Below are 17151 nucleotides of genomic sequence, written 5' to 3'. Positions count from 1 at the left end.
AAAGCAAAGAGCATTTTTTTGGGTCATACGCCATAATTTCCATTGACAAGGTTTCAAGAACACTGTGGATGGAAACAGCACAGAATAACTAAAAGTGGTCTTTGTGTTGTAAGGTGTGTTTAGCACATGCGTAATGAAGATCATCCAGGGAGCAGAACTGATTTCAGCATTTCAGACGGAGCACCAGGTGCAGTGCAGCCACAGCTCCTTTAACACCATTAACACAATGTGTGTGTATGTGTGTTTTGAAACTGAATCTTCCACACAGAGTGCCAGATGGAGCTGGATGTGTGTGCACATGTCGTGGTTTTGTTTTCACCACTGTGAGATGAGGAGAAAAGAAAACAATATATGGATGTACACCTTTGGTGCATGATTATGAAAGCTTCCAAGGGCGCAGCCAGGAATTCTTTATTGCTTTGCGGGGCAGAGGGCAGTGTCCAGTGAAGTCAGCACTGTGGTGTTTAGGTGTTTTAAATTCATTATTTCTGATGCAGTTGTTTAGTGGTTTATTTACTGTATTTGGTATTTTTCCAGCATTAGTTTCTGAAGCAGTTGTTTAATTTCATGTTTCAAGCATTTTGAGTCAATGAGTCACTTTGTGTCATACAGTTGTGCTCATTTGTTTACATACCCTGGCAGAATTACAGATATTTTTGCCCATTTTTCAGAGAATATGAATGTGTTAACACATTTATTGTCAAACAAATGTGTTTATTCTTTTTAAATCATAATGACAACAGAAACTACCCAAATGACCCTGATCAAAAGTTTGCATAACCCAGTTCTTTATACCTTGTATTGCCCCCTTTAACATCAGTGGCAGCTTGGAGTCTTTTGTGGTAGTTGTGGATAAGGCTCTTTATTTACTCTGATGGTAAAGTTGCCCATTCTTCTTGGCAAAAAGCCTCCAGTTCCTATAAATTCTTGGGCTGTCTTGCATGAACTGCATGTTTGAGATCTCCCCAGAGTGGTGCAATGATATTGAGGTCAGGAGACTGAGATGGCCACTCCAGAACCTCCAGTGTATTCTGTTGTTGCCAATGGCAGTTTGGCTTGGCCTTGTGTTTTGGATAGCTGTCATGTTGGAATGGCTAAGTACGTCCCATGCACAGCTTCCGGGCTGATGAGTGCAAATTTTCCTCCAGTATTTCCTGATAACATGCTGCATTCATCCTGCCATTACTTTTGACCACGTTTCCTGTGCCTTTGCAGCTCACACATCCCCAAAACATCAGTGATCTACTGCCATGCTTCACAGTAAGAATGGTGTACCTTTGATGATAGGCTTTGACTGTTGACTCCTCTCCAAATGTAATGTTTAGGTTGTGGCCAAAAAGTTCAATTTTGGTCTCAAATTTGGTCTCATCACACAGAGATCAATTGACTTTGATCTCTGTGCTGTTTGGCTTATTGTCAGTCGGATACTTTGTGGCATTTGTGGCGACTCGACAATACAGCCCATTTTTCTTCAAGTGCCTCCTTATTGTAAATCTTGAAACAGCCAGACCACTTTTTTCAGAGACTCCTGTATTTCAATTGAAGTATTTGTGGGTTTTTCTTTGCATCCAGAGCAATTTTCCTGGCAGTTGTTGCTGAGATTTTTGTTGGTCTACCTGACCATGGGTTGGTTCCAACAGAATCCCTCATTTTCCACTTCTTAATTAAAGTTTGAACACTGCTAATTGGCATTCTTAGTTCCTTGGATATCTTTTTATATCTCTTTCATGTTTATACAGTTTACTTACCTTTTCTTTGACAATTCTTTTGCTTTCCCTATGACTCAGAAACCAGAAATATCAGTGCAGCATTGGATGACAGATGCAAGGGTCTGTCAGGAGCCCAGAAAGTCACTGACCATATATATACACACACACACACACACATACACACACACTGACTACAAGCAAACAGATCACAGGTGAGGATGGTTACCTTTTGTAGCCATTCAAACCTGTTTGTGTCAAATTGTGTGCATGTTATCAGGCCAAAATCACTGGGGTTTGTAAACTTTTGATCAGGGTAATTTGGTTAGGTTCTGCTGTCATTATGATTTAAAAAGAGTAAACACAGTTGTTTGACAATAAATGGCTTCACACAACCACTAACCATGAATAAAAATAAAAGTTTTTGTGTTATCATTTATATTCTTTGAAAAATGGCCAAAACAAAACTAAAATTCTGCCAGGGTATGTAAACGTATGAGCACAACTGTAACTGTTTTTAGTGTTTCAAGCATCTCAAAACAGAGGTGTTTCAGTGAATGTTTTGAGCATTTTATGAAACAGTGTTCATTTTCTGCTTAAGACATTTCAAAACAGCAAATCATTTTCTGAAGTAGTCCTTTCATTTAGTGTTGCAAACAGAGGTGAATTATTTTTAGCACACTGTTTATTTTAGTGTTTCGAGTATTTTATTTTTTATTTTTTTTGTAAAATAGATGGTTTATTTACTAAGTTGAGCATTTCAAAATAAAATGAGTAATGTCTGAACTAATTCATTTTTTGTTTTGCTTATTTTGAAGCAGTGACTTGCAGTCTGAAGCAGCTGGTAATTTACAGTTTTGAGTATTTCAGAACGGTGAATGAGCTGCTTCTTTTGTTTCAGTTTCAGAAAGCATTGTTTCTGGCCATCACTGTGTGAGGAATATTTTTGTAGTGGTTTAAACTCAATATCCACTCCTAGTTCAGCCTATATGTAGTATAACAGTATTTGGATTATGTAGAGATGTATTTTGATCATCGGTATTTATTTCTGCTGTTGGGCTCGTAAAGTCGCCAAACGACATAATTTATGACTATACATATTCTAGCAAGAGCTAAGGAACTCTCTGAGGTTGTAATTCAATTTCTTCTGTTCAGAATGTGGCTGTAAGTGAAGCAGACTGTGTTTAAAGCATTCAGGCATGTATTAAAAAGTTATTTTATCACAAGAGAATTCAGTCTCACAGAACTGTAATCCCTTCCTTCCCCTTGGAGCTGCATTGGCTTTCTGCTTTGTCCGAGTCTGTCTGACCTTCTCCGTCTTCCTTCTGTCATTAACGTGTACAAAACTAGATGTTTTATTAATACATTCTGATCAATCTGAACTCCCCAACCCCCCTCAGATGTTGTTGTCTGCCTGCTTGCAGTCTGTGAGAGCTGCCTGCTAGTATTTCGGTGCAGAGTACCAATAGCAGATTCTTAGCCTTTATTCTACATGCCCGCAGTGGGATCTGACCTTGGAACATATGTGTGTGTGTCTGTGGTGAGAGCGAGTCACACTGCTGGAATGCTGGGCCTCTCCATGGATGTTCAGCTGCACTCACTGCTATTCTGCGTTTCCCTTCAAAAACTCAGACAGAATCACATGCCCACACACATACACATCAGACAATCTGTATTTAGACTGTAAATGTCCACTGCAGTCAGCTGTGAAGGACTTTGACTGTTCCCCCTTGTCTTTGTCCACTGCACTGATAAGATGCAGCAACAGCAAGCTGGTGAAAACAAGCAGATTTTTCCTTTTTATTACTTGGTACTATGGTTGATTGAGTATTAAAGAGATGACAACTTGTGGACACCACTGAAAAGGAACAAGGTGAAGGTTGTTTTCACTTAAAGCGGTCTAAATTTTTCCGGAACACTACTACAGATTATCAGTTGTGGGCTCAGCAAACCAAATAATGATACATGTGGAAAGTAATGTTAATAATCTAAGTTAAAGCTCCTCCATCTCCTTGATGTGTTGCTTGTTGCCTTCACGTGATACTTCATTTCGGGTACTGCATTAGTGTATAAACTCCTGATACTTTGAAATGTGGGTGTTGCATCGTTGTGCACTTTTCATCATAGACTTTCATTGTGGTTTGTCCTTCCTGTGTTATTAACTGCCACACCGACTTGCTATTTTTATTTTATGACTCATTTTGCTTCTATTCTGCTGAGTCCATTTCAGAACATTTACTGTCCCAGGCTGATCGATCGTCTGATTAGTAATGAACTAATAGCACATCCGACGAAGTTAGAGGTATTTTATTTTAGGAAACATTTTCCCCACTTAGGATCTCTTCATTTTGCAGCACTTGTTGCAACCAGTCTGCAGTTTGTTCTGAAATCCTGCTCCATTTTTACAAGTGTGTTTTGAGGGCTTCTACTCTTTCTGCTTTCTCGCTCACTTCTCACTGATTCTGTCATTCCCCGGAGTGGAGCAGCTCTTTTAATAATGCAGCACATCATCCCGCTGGCCTCTCTCCGGGGAGCTCTTGTGTCGATTAGGCAGCAGAATCTGGAGTCAAGCCAAGGGTCTATTCACTGCATCACTGCACAACAAGAGAGAAGGAGAGAAATGGAAAGGATAGCGTGACGCAGGGAGAGGGGGAGAGAGAGAGAGGTAGAGCTGGATGAAAGCGGAATAGAGTGAAAGATATTCATCCACTTTCTCTCTCCAGTATTTATGTGATGATCAGTGGAGCCTTCAGCCTGTGAGGATGCACAGTCTCTGTACTTCACTTCTTGATCTCGTCCACCTTTTGTGTGTAGTTTCTGTCCCACATTATTTAAAAAAACCCACTTTGTTTTATTTGTGCGCGCACCACTGCAGAATTTTCCGCTCCACAGCTCACAGAACAACACAAATGCCTGAGCTCGCAGACATTTGTTGCCATCATCTGTAATCATTTTTGAGAAGTTTTCCGAAATCGCATACACTGCAAGCCTCAATGTACAATGTAGCATTTTTACAGGCAGAAAGACAAACCTCAAAAGCGTGTCTCGCTGTTCTTCAAACATCCTGATTTCATGTTGTACTTTTCTGCTCTCTTCACAGCAAAAACCCCCCAACAATGACTGGCGCTTCACACAGGGACAGAGACCCGGGCCGAGCGGGTGAGTCAGTGATACACACACATTAAATGTGCGATAATCTCAAGGACGTGCTGTTGTTGTGCTGCAAAAGGTGAGTGCAGACAGAGGGAGTTCTGTAAGCATTAAAAAAAAAGCTGATGACATCAGCTTTTTTCACCCAGAATTCGCAATGTGGTTATCTGAACCCGACTCTGAACAACATTCTGGTTTCATTCCCGCTCAGTGAGTTTTGATTCCTGATGTTTGCCATTACGAATGAGTAACTCTGCCCATTTCCAGGCTGCTTCATAAAATGGCTGCCGCAGCGCCACCCCCCGTTCCTCTCCTCTCGCTGAGCCTTTGCACCGTCACTGATGAGGATGGCAAAGACATTTTGGGGGATGGGCTAGTGTGTGTGTGTGTGTGTGCCACCAGAAAGGTCATCCTGGCGGGCTGTACTTGAATTTCAATTTTGACTGATTTGTCTGTTACTCGGCAACAGATGAGTTACATCTGCTGGTTCTTCAGTTCTGTTTAGTGTATGTGTGTGGGCGTGTTTGTGTTTTGGTGGTTTTGTTGTTGCATGCCCTTACTGTGTGAACCAATGCAGAATTAACGCTGATGTATTTTTCATAGCAACAAAGCACATTTTTTATTTTATTTATTTATTTTTGGAATTATAAATGATGTCTTGAGGAGAGTGAGGGGATGTTACCTGGGATGTATACGGATTGTGTTTTAGCTCCTCCCACATCACACTTTATATTGTCACATTTGGTTATATTCAGCATCTCTGTTCAAATAGGTCTAGAGCTACGGTCACACCGATACGTACGACTGACCCATGATGTGGAAGCGGCACATCCAGTGTCCACACATTTGTCTGTGGTCATGAATACTTGTGAATTAAATATGCCGATCTGTGTCAGTGGTTCTAAATGCAGCCAAAAAACAAAAGAAAAAACATTCTCCCACCATTTTTTCCCACAAATCCACTTTGCTAAAAAGCATGCCCGTGTGCACAGACACACACATGTTCTCCCGCATGCACGCACTGAGCATATTTGAGTGCGTGTTTATAACAGAAACAGCACGGTGGAAGGAGAGCTGTTTTTATGCACATAGTCACACAAACACTTGAAGAACGAAAGAAAAAGCACAATGCTCTGAGCCGTACTGTCTACGCTTTTATTATTACAATTTCTAAAACAACAAAATAAGTTGGAAGAGATCATGGCAAGTGGCATTACTGATCACTGATTACTGATCATAAGGTTATACCGCTGGTGGTGCCACTGATCGTCAGTTGGCACTAGCAGCTTCACGACTGGCAGGGTGACCTCCACATGAGCTCCTGTGACCTCAAAATTTATAGTTCAGTTGCAGCTGGATTTTGATCATGCTCAAAAAAATAAAAAAGAAAAAAAATCCATTACCTTTTTTTTTTTTCCCATCCAGTGATTAGCCACAACCTCCGTGAACAGTCACATGTTCTTTTCATGATTGGTTTGGCGATTCCTCTAATTTTAGGTCATGGCCAAATAACCTGTAACATGGTCATATCTTTGGTGTGACTAGCCCCCAACTAGTCTTGAAGTCACTCCTTGCAGGTGGTTCTGTGGGATAGGACTTAGACTACAAATATATAGTCCTGGGTTTAATTGCAGACCTTTGGTTCAAGCTACCTGTGTGTATCCTTGGAAAAGACCATTCATGAGCATTGTTCCAGTCCACCCATCTGTAAAATGGGTACTGGCCTAGGTTAGGAAAGTACCATGTGATAGGCTGATGTCCCTTCAGGGGGCGTGGTAGCCTCTGATCCACTTCACACGACAGAATCTGGGAAAAACCACCAACCCAATGGTCCTCAGGGTCTCTACAGCATTTATTTGGTACTTCCAGTTACTCCTTAAGGCTGCTACATCAGACACACCCACTTTGCAGAACAACTTCCTCCTTCCTCCTTAAAAGTCTGCTCCGTTTTAGGGTTGGGTGTTTGGGTGGACTTTTGTTTCCATACTTTCAGCAGGAAGTTGTGCTGAGGGTGTGCCATGTAGCCTGCAAGAATGCAGGTCAATCTTTGTCCTCCCTGCACCACTTTCTCTACAGACATCGCATAGCGTGCTCCCCCTTCACTCCTGTTTCAGGAACCTGCTCTGTTTGGCATTCATGGTACTGACATCTGCCATTGTAAACCAAGGTCACATTTTAAATAGTTTGGAGTTGATAGTTTCATCACCATCTCAGCCACACAATGTGACTAATGAAAGAGGCATTTCCAGACCAAAATATGAACGGAAATCACAATGTATAGGACATGCAGCCACTCTGCTTTGTGTAAGCCTGATCTCGTTAGGTCTCAGTAGCTAAGTAGAGTAGGTCCTGGTTAGTACTACGTTGGGAGACCTTAGGAAGACTAGGGGCTGTGTGCATTTCTCCGGGTAAAACTGGAGTTGCATTAGGAATAGTCTAGGACCTAGCTTAGACATGTATGCACATCATTTAGGAGAGGACAACTTAACTGTTCTAGACTAATAGACTAATATTCCTGGTAGTCAGGAGGATATACCTGGTAGTCAGGAGGATATGGGTAGGGATATGGATAGGGTTCCCATGATGCACTGTTTCTTTCTCTTTTTGCTCTGTATGCACCACTCTGCATTTAATCATTAGTGATCGATCTCTGCTCCCCTCCACAGCATGTCTTTTTCCTGGTTCTCTCCCTCAGCCCCAACCAGTCCCAGCAGAAGACTGCCCCTCCCTGAGCCTGGTTCTGCTGGAGGTTTCTTCCTGTTAAAAGGGAGTTTTTCCTTCCCACTGTAGCCAAGTGCTTGCTCACAGGGGGTCGTTTTGACCATTGGGGTTTTACATAATTATTGTATGGCCTTGCCTTACAATATAAAGCGCCTTGGGGCAACTGTTTGTTGTGATTTGGTGCTATATAAAAAAATTGATTGATTGATTGATATGACCCCAATGAACAACTTGGGATATGTGTCAAAATCTCTCCCAGTGACAAACAGCCTGAAAATGACTACGCCCTTTTTTGTCCCAAGTGTTACTTAAAATATAGCTGTATTTTCTAAACTGCAGCAGGTACAGATTTTCCAAGGTTCTCAATATGTTCCACATGACCAGGAAATGTTTAGAAGGGTTATCAAAGAGGGGAAAATTTCTCATTTTGATATTTTAAGAGAAAACCACGAGAAATTTTACCTTGTGTGTGCTTTTTATATGTGTTCATGTACCGGGCCGGCTTATGTGTGTGTTATGTGTGTGTCGTCTAGGCTGGTCAAGGTTTGCCCAGCCCTGCTGTTGACCTAAGGCAGGATATACATCTGGAGCTGGTCCCCGGGCGCCTAAAGGCGACTTCTGCTCCTAACTGGCAGTTAGGATGGGTTAAATGCAGTAATCACATTTCATTGTGCAGGGAACATGTTCCTTTGTGCATATGACAATAAAATTCTTTTGAATCCTTTTGAATCCATGAATCCTTGAAAACCTTAGGTCAAAATTATCTACATACAGTCTGGAATCACCACATATTTAAAATTTCTGACCTATTGGCTGTTGGAAAATTTCCCTGATAATCTTTAAGACATTTACAGATCTCTAGATGCTGCTGTCTGCTAAAGAAATGAGCTTTGTTTTGTATCTTTCACTTTAAATCTATATTGCATTGAGTACAGTATGACTGAAAATAAAATGTCTTTAGAGTTGGCAAATGTTCATTTTCTTTCAATGTATGGAAATAAGTTGACCCACTTATTTTCTCTTAAAATATCAAAATAGAAATTTTACACTTTTCTATGACCCTCCCAAACATGTATTGGTCACACTCAAACCAACAAAGGGTGTGGTCATTTTCGGGCTCTTTGTCCCAGATAGATTTTGGCACAAATCCCAAATTGTTCATTGAAGTCATATTAGACTGGAACAGTTGAGTTATCCTCTTCTAAATGATGTGTATACATGTCTCAGATAGGTCCTCTACGAGAAGGGCAACTGGTGTAAAACTTGTCTAATCCCAATGCAGATCCGTACTGGCTCCACTGTGGTGACCCTGAGCACATGGGGTCAACCGAAAGACAAAAAACAACTGGTTCACTTGTCATGTACTCTAGCAGTTCCTTGGCCAATCCACCAGCCTGTTATTAATTATTATTTGGGGTTTGTGAATTCAACTTGTTGGTGTTCTTCTCATGTGATTACAACCAGCTGTATGCTGAGAATTTTTCATTTGTCTTCATGGTGATCCATGAAAATGCAGGCCCATGTTTGTGCGCTTCTGTGGTATCATCCCAGCTTGTTCCTCAGATCCAGATTTTTTTCTGGCTCTTGAACAGAATATAATGTTGTGGTTCTGTATCAGTTGTATTAGGCTCACTGGGTTTTTGAGCAAGAATAGATGCAGTTCTGCCTTTGGGAAAATGAATGAACAATGTAGCCTTTGCTATATGGATCTGTACTACCCACTGCCCCACCCCATTTTGAATGTAGAAAATATAAATAGATGCTGCATTCATTCAGTCATTCACTTCTTTTAGCTGTTCCCATTTTGCATGGGGTTGCTACATTAGTTACAGATATATGATCTGCATGTTGATTTGGCACAAACTTTACACCTCATGCAACTCCAGATGTACATGGACAGTGATTACACATGGGCTTGAAACAGGGAGCTTCTATTGAGTTAGATGTTCTTGACCAACTATGAAAATATAAAATGATGTAGATCAGGTCAGGTCTGGGAGTATGTGGTGTCATGTACTGACACATCCACCACCCAGAATCACCTTGGTTCCTGGATGGAAACCATGTCCGAACCACGACTTTTGAAAGTAGCCATCTATCAGGGGTGCAAGCAGGTGAAACATTGGTGTCACATTGGCTTTTGCCACTTTCTGGAGTCCTCATCACTGAGACACCTGTGTGCTGGATCATGCCCTCAGATATGCCACATTGCCAAAATGGCATAGCTGATGTTCCCAAAGATATGTTAAAAAAGAAGAAGAAGCTGAAATGGTGGTTATTTTGGATTCCATCTTGGATTCTGAAAAACCTACAAGGGGGAATTTTGGGGGACTTTCAGTATGTGATACTACTTGTTTTTGTGGACATGAACAAGCAAATGATGGTCTTCATTTGAATTTCCCTAAGTAACCATTCATTTGACACAAAGTAATTCCTGTGGGGATCCTCACCTTACATCACTGGTTAGTGTCCAAATCACACAATAAATTAACCTGTGTAAAGTGAAATCTGTTGCTCTGACAAAACCAGATATGAAAATTAACAAAAACCTTTCATAAATCAGACGACCTGACCCCTGATCCACTGTACACAAAATTGTTTGACAGAATGGTGCAACAATCACAAATGAACCATCCCATAACCGCTTTGTCAGTGGTGTACATTTTGCTTATAGACACAAGTGGAACAAAACTCAAGTTCCAGCAATGGTGAAACACAACTTCAGTTCTGGATGCATTAAAAGAGAAAACAAAACTGATTTGGCTACTTTGGTACTATAAACTGATGTGTCCATAACTCATAATTTTCCTGCACTGACATCATTTAGTCAAATACTAAATGACTCTTTCCGACTGTATAACCTGTTGTGTTTTTAGTCCCAACATGCAATACGCTACACATATACGATGGACGCCGAAGAGCGTGAAAAGGTATCATTCTAGAAGTAGGTGTCATGCTCACTGTCTGTCCTTAGCAGCTGATGAGCATCTTTTTTTTTCCCCAAATTTGTGATGATAATGATAAAGTCAGCTGATAATGGCAAAGAGTGGCTGAAGGTCTGTAGCTAGCTCACTCCAGTTAAGTGCTGTGCTGTGTGTAGCTGTATCTATCCCATAGCTTCTGTTAGTCCCCCTGCAGGTTTGATGGCGTTTTGTTGATCGATGTGTGTAGGCCACAATGCCTGCTGTGGCGTAGAAAGGACTTTTAAAGTCTGTGGCATTGTTGTGTAGCTTTTCTATGCATTATATATGTGCTACACATTGAGTCTTTAAGTCTGAACGACTGGTTTTTCATTGCCGTTCATTTATATCTGTGATGGTTGCAGCCAGATGTCACCACTTTTGAGACACACACAACTGTGACATGACAGATTTCTTTATTTTAGAGTTTAACGATTTTCTGAAAGGTGTGAGATGGCATAAATTGCGTGACTTATTTAAAACATTCACATTCAAACATTTGGATGAAGATCTGCAGAGACACTGTGGTCCCTCTGGACCACTTTTAAGTGTTGCCCATAGGAAATGATTATTTTGACCACAGGAAGTGCTTAACACAACCACAGGATGTGATAAATACAGGGAGACTCTAATTTGGGTTAAATGAAGCTTCACTTTATTTTTTATCTTCGGAGATGTGGAGATATGAAATGGCTCCCCTGGCTTCACTGTCCCAGCCTGTTCCTCCTCAGCTGCCTGGCACAGAACATGCATGTTTTTCTCTCTAAAACGAAAACCACTTCAGACATTTGGCAGTGAGATCTGCCAACTTGCAGTAGAGAGAACCCTGTTTTTCTACTGCAGTTCAGTTTTCACTTTTATTACCTTCACCAAGGAAGGTATGGTTTCACCCACTCATGCCGTTTGTCAGCAGGATTTTTGAAAAACTAGTAGGCCGATTTTCTGAAATCTTGGAATAGACCCTCCAGGAATTTGCAATGCCAGGATTTCAAATATTAGCTCAACAATAGTTTAAACCTATTTTATATATATATATATATATATATATATATATATGAATGTATATGAATGCCATATATATATATGGCACCACGGTGGCTTGGTGGTTAGCACTGTTGCCTCACAGCAAGAAGGTCATGGGAACGATCTCCACCTGTGGCCTTTCTGTGTGGAAATTGCATTTTTTTTTTTCCCCATGTTTGCGTGGGTTGTCTCCAGGTCCTCCAGCTTCCTCTCACATCCAAAGACATGCAGGTTATGTGGACTGAAAATTTTAAATTGTCCGTAGGTGTGCCTGTGGGTGTATGTGCTTGTCTGTTTGTTGCCCTGCGACAGACTAGCGTCCTGTCCAGTGTGCACCCCGCTTCATGGCCTATGACTACTGGGATAGGCTCTAACTGCCTGTGACCCTTAATTGGAGTAAGTGGTTGAAGATGAGTGAGTGATATATATCTATACCATGCATCCGGAAAGTGCTCACAGCACTTCACTTGTCCCTATTTTGTCATGTTATGACCTTATTCCAAAATGGTTAAAATTCTTTTTTTGTTCTCAAAATTCTACACACAGTACCCCAAAATGACAGTTTAGTTTTTTTTAGATTTTTGCAAATTTCTAAAAAAAAAAATAAAAAATTCAATTACATGTACATGAGTATTCACAGCCTTTCCCGTGAAGCACAAAACTGAACTCAAGTGCATCTTGTTTCCACTGATCATCCTTGAGATGTTTTTACAGCTTAATTTACCCCACCTGGGGTAAATTCTGTTGATTGGACATGATTAGTAAAAGCACACACCTGTCTACATATAAGGTCCCACAGTTGACAGTGCATGTCAGAGCAGAAACCAAGCATGAAGTCAAAGGAATTGTCTGTAGACCTCAGACACAGGATTGTCTCAAGGCACAAATTTGGGGAAGGGTACAGAAACATTTCTGCTGCTTTGAGCACCTTTGGGCTCCGTCATCTGTAAATGGAAGAAGTTCAGATCCATCAGGACTCTTCCTAGAACTGGCTGCCTGTCTAAACTTAGTGAACAGGGTCTTATTCAGGGAGGTGACCAAGAACCTGATGGTCACTATGTCAGAGCTCCAGCATTCTTCTGTGGAGAGAGGGGAACCTTCCAGAAGTACAACCATCTTTTCAGCAACCCACCAATCAGGCCTGTATGGTAGAGTGGCCAGACGGAAGACACTCCTTAATTAAAGGCATATGGCAGCCTGCCTGGAGTTTCCCAAAAGACACCTGAAGAACTTTCAGACTATCAGAAACAAAATTCTCTGGTCTGATGAGACAAAGATTGAACATTTTGGTGTGAATGCCATCATATTTCGTGGAAACCAGGCACCATCCCTACAGTGAAGCATGTTGGTGGCAGTATCATGCTATAGGGATGTTTTTCAGTGACAGGAACTGGGAGACTAGTCAGGATTGAGGGAAAGATGAATGCAGCAATGTACAGAGACCTCCTGGATGAAAACCTGCTCCAGAGCGCTCTTGACATCATACTGGGGTGATGGTTCACCTTTCAACAGGACAATGACCCTAATCACATAGCCAAGATATCAAAGGAGTGGCTTCAAGACAACTCTGTGAATGTCCTTGAGTCGCCCAGCCAGAGCCCAGACCTGAATCCAATTGAACATATCTGGAGAGATCTGAAAATGGCTCTGTGCCAACGCTTCACATTCAACCTTATGGAGCTTGAGAGGTGGGCAAAACTGCCCAAAGGTAGTTGCACCAAGCTTATGGCATCATATTCAAGTAGACACGAGGCTGTAATTGCTGCCAAAAGTGCATCAACAAAGTTTGGAGCAAAGGCTGTGAATGCTTATGTACATGTGATAGCTTTATTTTTTTATTTTTAATAAATTTGCAAAATTAAAAAAAAAACTTTTTTCATGTTGTCATTATAGGGTGTTGTGAGTAGAATTTTGAGGGGGGAAAAAAAATGTACTCCATTTTGGAATAAGACTGTAGCATAAAATGTGGAAAAAGAGAAGTGCTGTGAATACTTTCCAGATCAAATCAAATCAAATCAATTTTATTTATATAGCGCCAAATCACAACAAACAGTTGCTCCAAGGCGCTTTATATTGTAAGGCAAAGCCATACAATAATTACGGAAAAACCCCAACGGTCAAAACGACCCCCTGTGAGCAAGCACTTGGCGACAGTGGGAAGGAAAAACTCCCTTTTAACAGGAAGAAACCTCCAGCAGAACCAGGCTCAGGGAGGGGCAGTCTTCTGCTGGGACTGGTTGGGGCTGAGGGAGAGAACCAGGAAAAAGATATGCTGTGGAAGAGAGCAGAGATCAATCACTAATGATTAAATGCAGAGTGGTGCATACAGCGTAAAAAGAGAAAGAAACACTCAGTGCATCATGGGAACCCAGCAGTCTAAGTCTATAGCAGCATAACTAAGTGATGGTTCAGGGTCACCTGATCCAGCCCTAACTATAAGCTTTAGCAAAAAGGAAAGTTTTAAGCCTAATCTTAAAAGTAGAGAGGGTGTCTGTCTCCCTGATCCGAATTGGGAGCTGGTTCCAGAGGAGAGGAGCCTGAAAGCTGAAGGCTCTGCCTCCCATTCTACTCTTACAAACCCTAGGAACTACAAGTAAGCCTGCAGTCTGAGAGCGAAGCGCTCTATTGGGGTGATATGGTACTATGAGGTCCCTAAGATAAGATGGGACCTGATTATTCAAAACCTTATAAGTAAGAAGAAGAATTTTAAATTCTATTCTAGAATTAACAGGAAGCCAATGAAGAGAAGCCAATATGGGTGAAATATGCTCTCTCCTTCTAGTCCCTGTCAGTACTCTAGCTGCAGCATTTTGAATTAACTGAAGGCTTTTCAGGGAACTTTTAGGACAACCTGATAATAATGAATTACAATAGTCCAGCCTAGAGGAAATAAATGCATGAATTAGTTTTTCAGCATCACTCTGAGACAAGACCTTTCTAATTTTAGAGATATTGCGCAAATGCAAAAAAGCACTCCTACATATTTGTTTAATATGCGCATTGAATGACATATCCTGATCAAAAATGACTCCAAGATTTCTCACAGTATTACTAGAGGTCAGGGTAATGCCATCCAGAGTAAGGATCTGGTTAGACACCATGTTTCTAAGATTTGTGGGGCCAAGTACAATAACTTCAGTTTTATCTGAGTTTAAAATCAGGAAATTAGAGGTCATCCATGTCTTTATGTCTGTAAGACAATCCTGCAGTTTAGCTAATTGGTGTGTGTCCTCTGGCTTCATGGATAGATAAAGCTGGGTATCATCTGCGTAACAATGAAAAGTTAAGCAATGCTGTCTAATAATACTGCCTAAGGGAAGCATGTATAAAGTGAATAAAATTGGTCCTAGCACAGAACCTTGTGGAACTCCATAATTAACCTTAGTCTGTGAAAAAGATTCCCCATTTACATGAACAAATTGTAATCTATTAGATAAATATGATTCAAACCACAGCAGCGCAGTGCCTTTAATACCTATGGCATGCTCTAATCTCTGTAATAAAATTTTATGGTCAACAGTATCAAAAGCAGCACTGAGGTCTAACAGAACAAGCACAGAGATGAGTCCACTGTCTGAGGCCATAAGAAGATCATTTGTAACCTTCACTAATGCTGTTTCTGTACTATGATGAATTCTAAACCCTGACTGAAACTCTTCAAATAGACCATTCCTCTGCAGATGATCAGTTAGCTGTTTTACAACTACCCTTTCAAGAATTTATGAGAGAAAAGGAAGGTTGGAGATTGGCCTATAATTAGCTAAGATAGCTGGGTCAAGTGATGGCTTTTTAAGTAATGGTTTAATTACTGCCACCTTAAAAGCCTGTGGTACATAGCCAACTAATAAAGATAGATTGATCATATTTAAGATCGAAGCATTAATTAATGGTAGGGCTTCCTTGAGCAGCCTGGTAGGAATGGGGTCTAATAGACATGTTGATGGTTTGGAGGAAGTAACTAATGAAAATAACTCAGACAGAACAATCGGAGAGAAAGAGTCTAACCAGATACCGGCATCACTGAAAGCAGCCAAAGATAACGATATGTCTTTGGGATGGTTATGAGTAATTTTTTCTCTAATAGTTAAAATTTTATTAGCAAAGAAAGTCATGAAGTCATTACTAGTTAAAGTTAAAGGAATACTCGGCTCAATAGAGCTCTGACTCTTTGTCAGCCTGGCTACAGTGCTGAAAAGAAACCTGGGGTTGTTCTTATTTTCTTCAATTAGTGATGAGTAGTAAGATGTCCTAGCTTTATGGAGGGCTTTTTTATAGAGCAACAGACTCTTTTTCCAGGCTAAGTGAAGATCTTCTAAATTAGTGAGACGCCATTTCCTCTCCAACGTACGGGTTATCTGCTTTAAGCTGCGAGTTTGTGAGTTATACCACGGAGTCAGGCACTTCTGATTTAAGGCTCTCTTTTTCAGTTAAGGCTCTCTTTTTCAGAGGAGCTACAGCATCCAAAGTTGTCCTCAATGAGGATATAAAACTATTGACGAGATAATCTATCTCACTCACAGACTTTAGGTAGCTACTCTGCCCTGTGTTGGTATATGGCATTGGAGAACATAAAGAAGGAATCATATCCTTAAACCTAGTTACAGCACTTTCTGAAAGACTTCTACTGTAATGAAACTTATTCCCCACTGCTGGTTAGTCCATCAGAGTAAATGTAAATGTTATTAAAAAATGATCAGACAGAAGGGGGTTTTCAGGGAATACTGTTAAGTCTTCAATTTCCATACCATAAGTCAGAACAAGATCTAAGGTATGATTAAAGTGGTGGGTGGACTCATTTACATTTTGAGCAAAGCCAATCGAGTCTAACAATAGATTAAATGCAGTGTTGAGGCTGTCTTTCTCAGCATCTGTGTGGATGTTAAAATCGCCCACTATAATTCTCTTTTTGCTCTGTATGCACCACTCTGCATTTAATCATTAGTGATTGATCTCTGCTCCTCTCCACAGCATGTCTTTTTCCTGGTTCTCTCCCTCAGCCCCAACCAGTCCCAGCAGAAGACTGCCCCTCCCTGAGCCTGGTTCTGCTGGAGGTTTCTTCCTGTTAAAAGGGAGTTTTTCCTTCCCACTGTAGCCAAGTGCTTGCTCACAGGGGGTCGTTTTGACCGTTGGGGTTTTACGTAATTATTGTATGGCCTTGCCTTACAATATAAAGCGCCTTGGGGCAACTGTATGTTGTGATTTGGCGCTATATAAATAAAATTGATTGAATTGATTGATTGATAATTATCTTATCTGAGCTAAGCACTAAGTCAGACGAAAGGTCCGAAAATTCACAGAGAAACTCACAGTAACGACCAGGTGGACGATAGATAACAACAACTAAAACTGGTTTTTGGGACTTCCAATTTGGATGGACAAGACTAAGAGTCAAGCTTTCAAATGAATTAAAGCTCTGGGTTTTTGATTAATTAATAAGCTGGAGTGGAAGATTGCTGCTAATCCTCCGCCTCGGCCCATGCTAGGAGCGTTCTGGCAGTTAGTGTGACTCGGGGGTGTTGACTCATTTAAACTAACATATTCATCCTGCTGTAACCAGGTTTCTGTAAGGCAGAATAAATCAATATGTTGAT

The 17151-nt window shown here is 40.9% G+C and overlaps 1 protein-coding gene across 34 annotated transcripts in view; it reads left to right on the top strand.

Annotated features, from left to right (window-relative positions):
- LOC117519820 (protocadherin gamma-A11-like) overlaps positions 1-17151 on the top strand; it is a 911360-nt gene that overhangs the window by 888291 nt on the left and 5918 nt on the right. For 16 of the 34 annotated variants that reach the window (XM_034181086.1, XM_034181072.1, XM_034181077.1 and 13 more), the window contains 2 exons: positions 4807-4865; positions 10454-10507. In XM_034181086.1, coding sequence (XP_034036977.1) covers positions 4807-4865; positions 10454-10507 — 113 coding nt within the window. Of the gene's footprint in view, positions 1-4803; positions 4866-10453; positions 10508-17151 lie in introns of all 34 variants that reach the window. The other 18 variants (XM_034181092.1, XM_034181083.1, XM_034181087.1 and 15 more) reach the window with 3 other exon arrangements.

This window comes from Thalassophryne amazonica, chromosome 11 (assembly GCF_902500255.1).
Source record: "Thalassophryne amazonica chromosome 11, fThaAma1.1, whole genome shotgun sequence".
Lineage (NCBI taxonomy): Eukaryota > Metazoa > Chordata > Actinopteri > Batrachoidiformes > Batrachoididae > Thalassophryne > Thalassophryne amazonica.
Note: the sequence above shows the minus strand (reverse complement) of the source record. Positions and strands in the feature narration are given on the sequence as shown.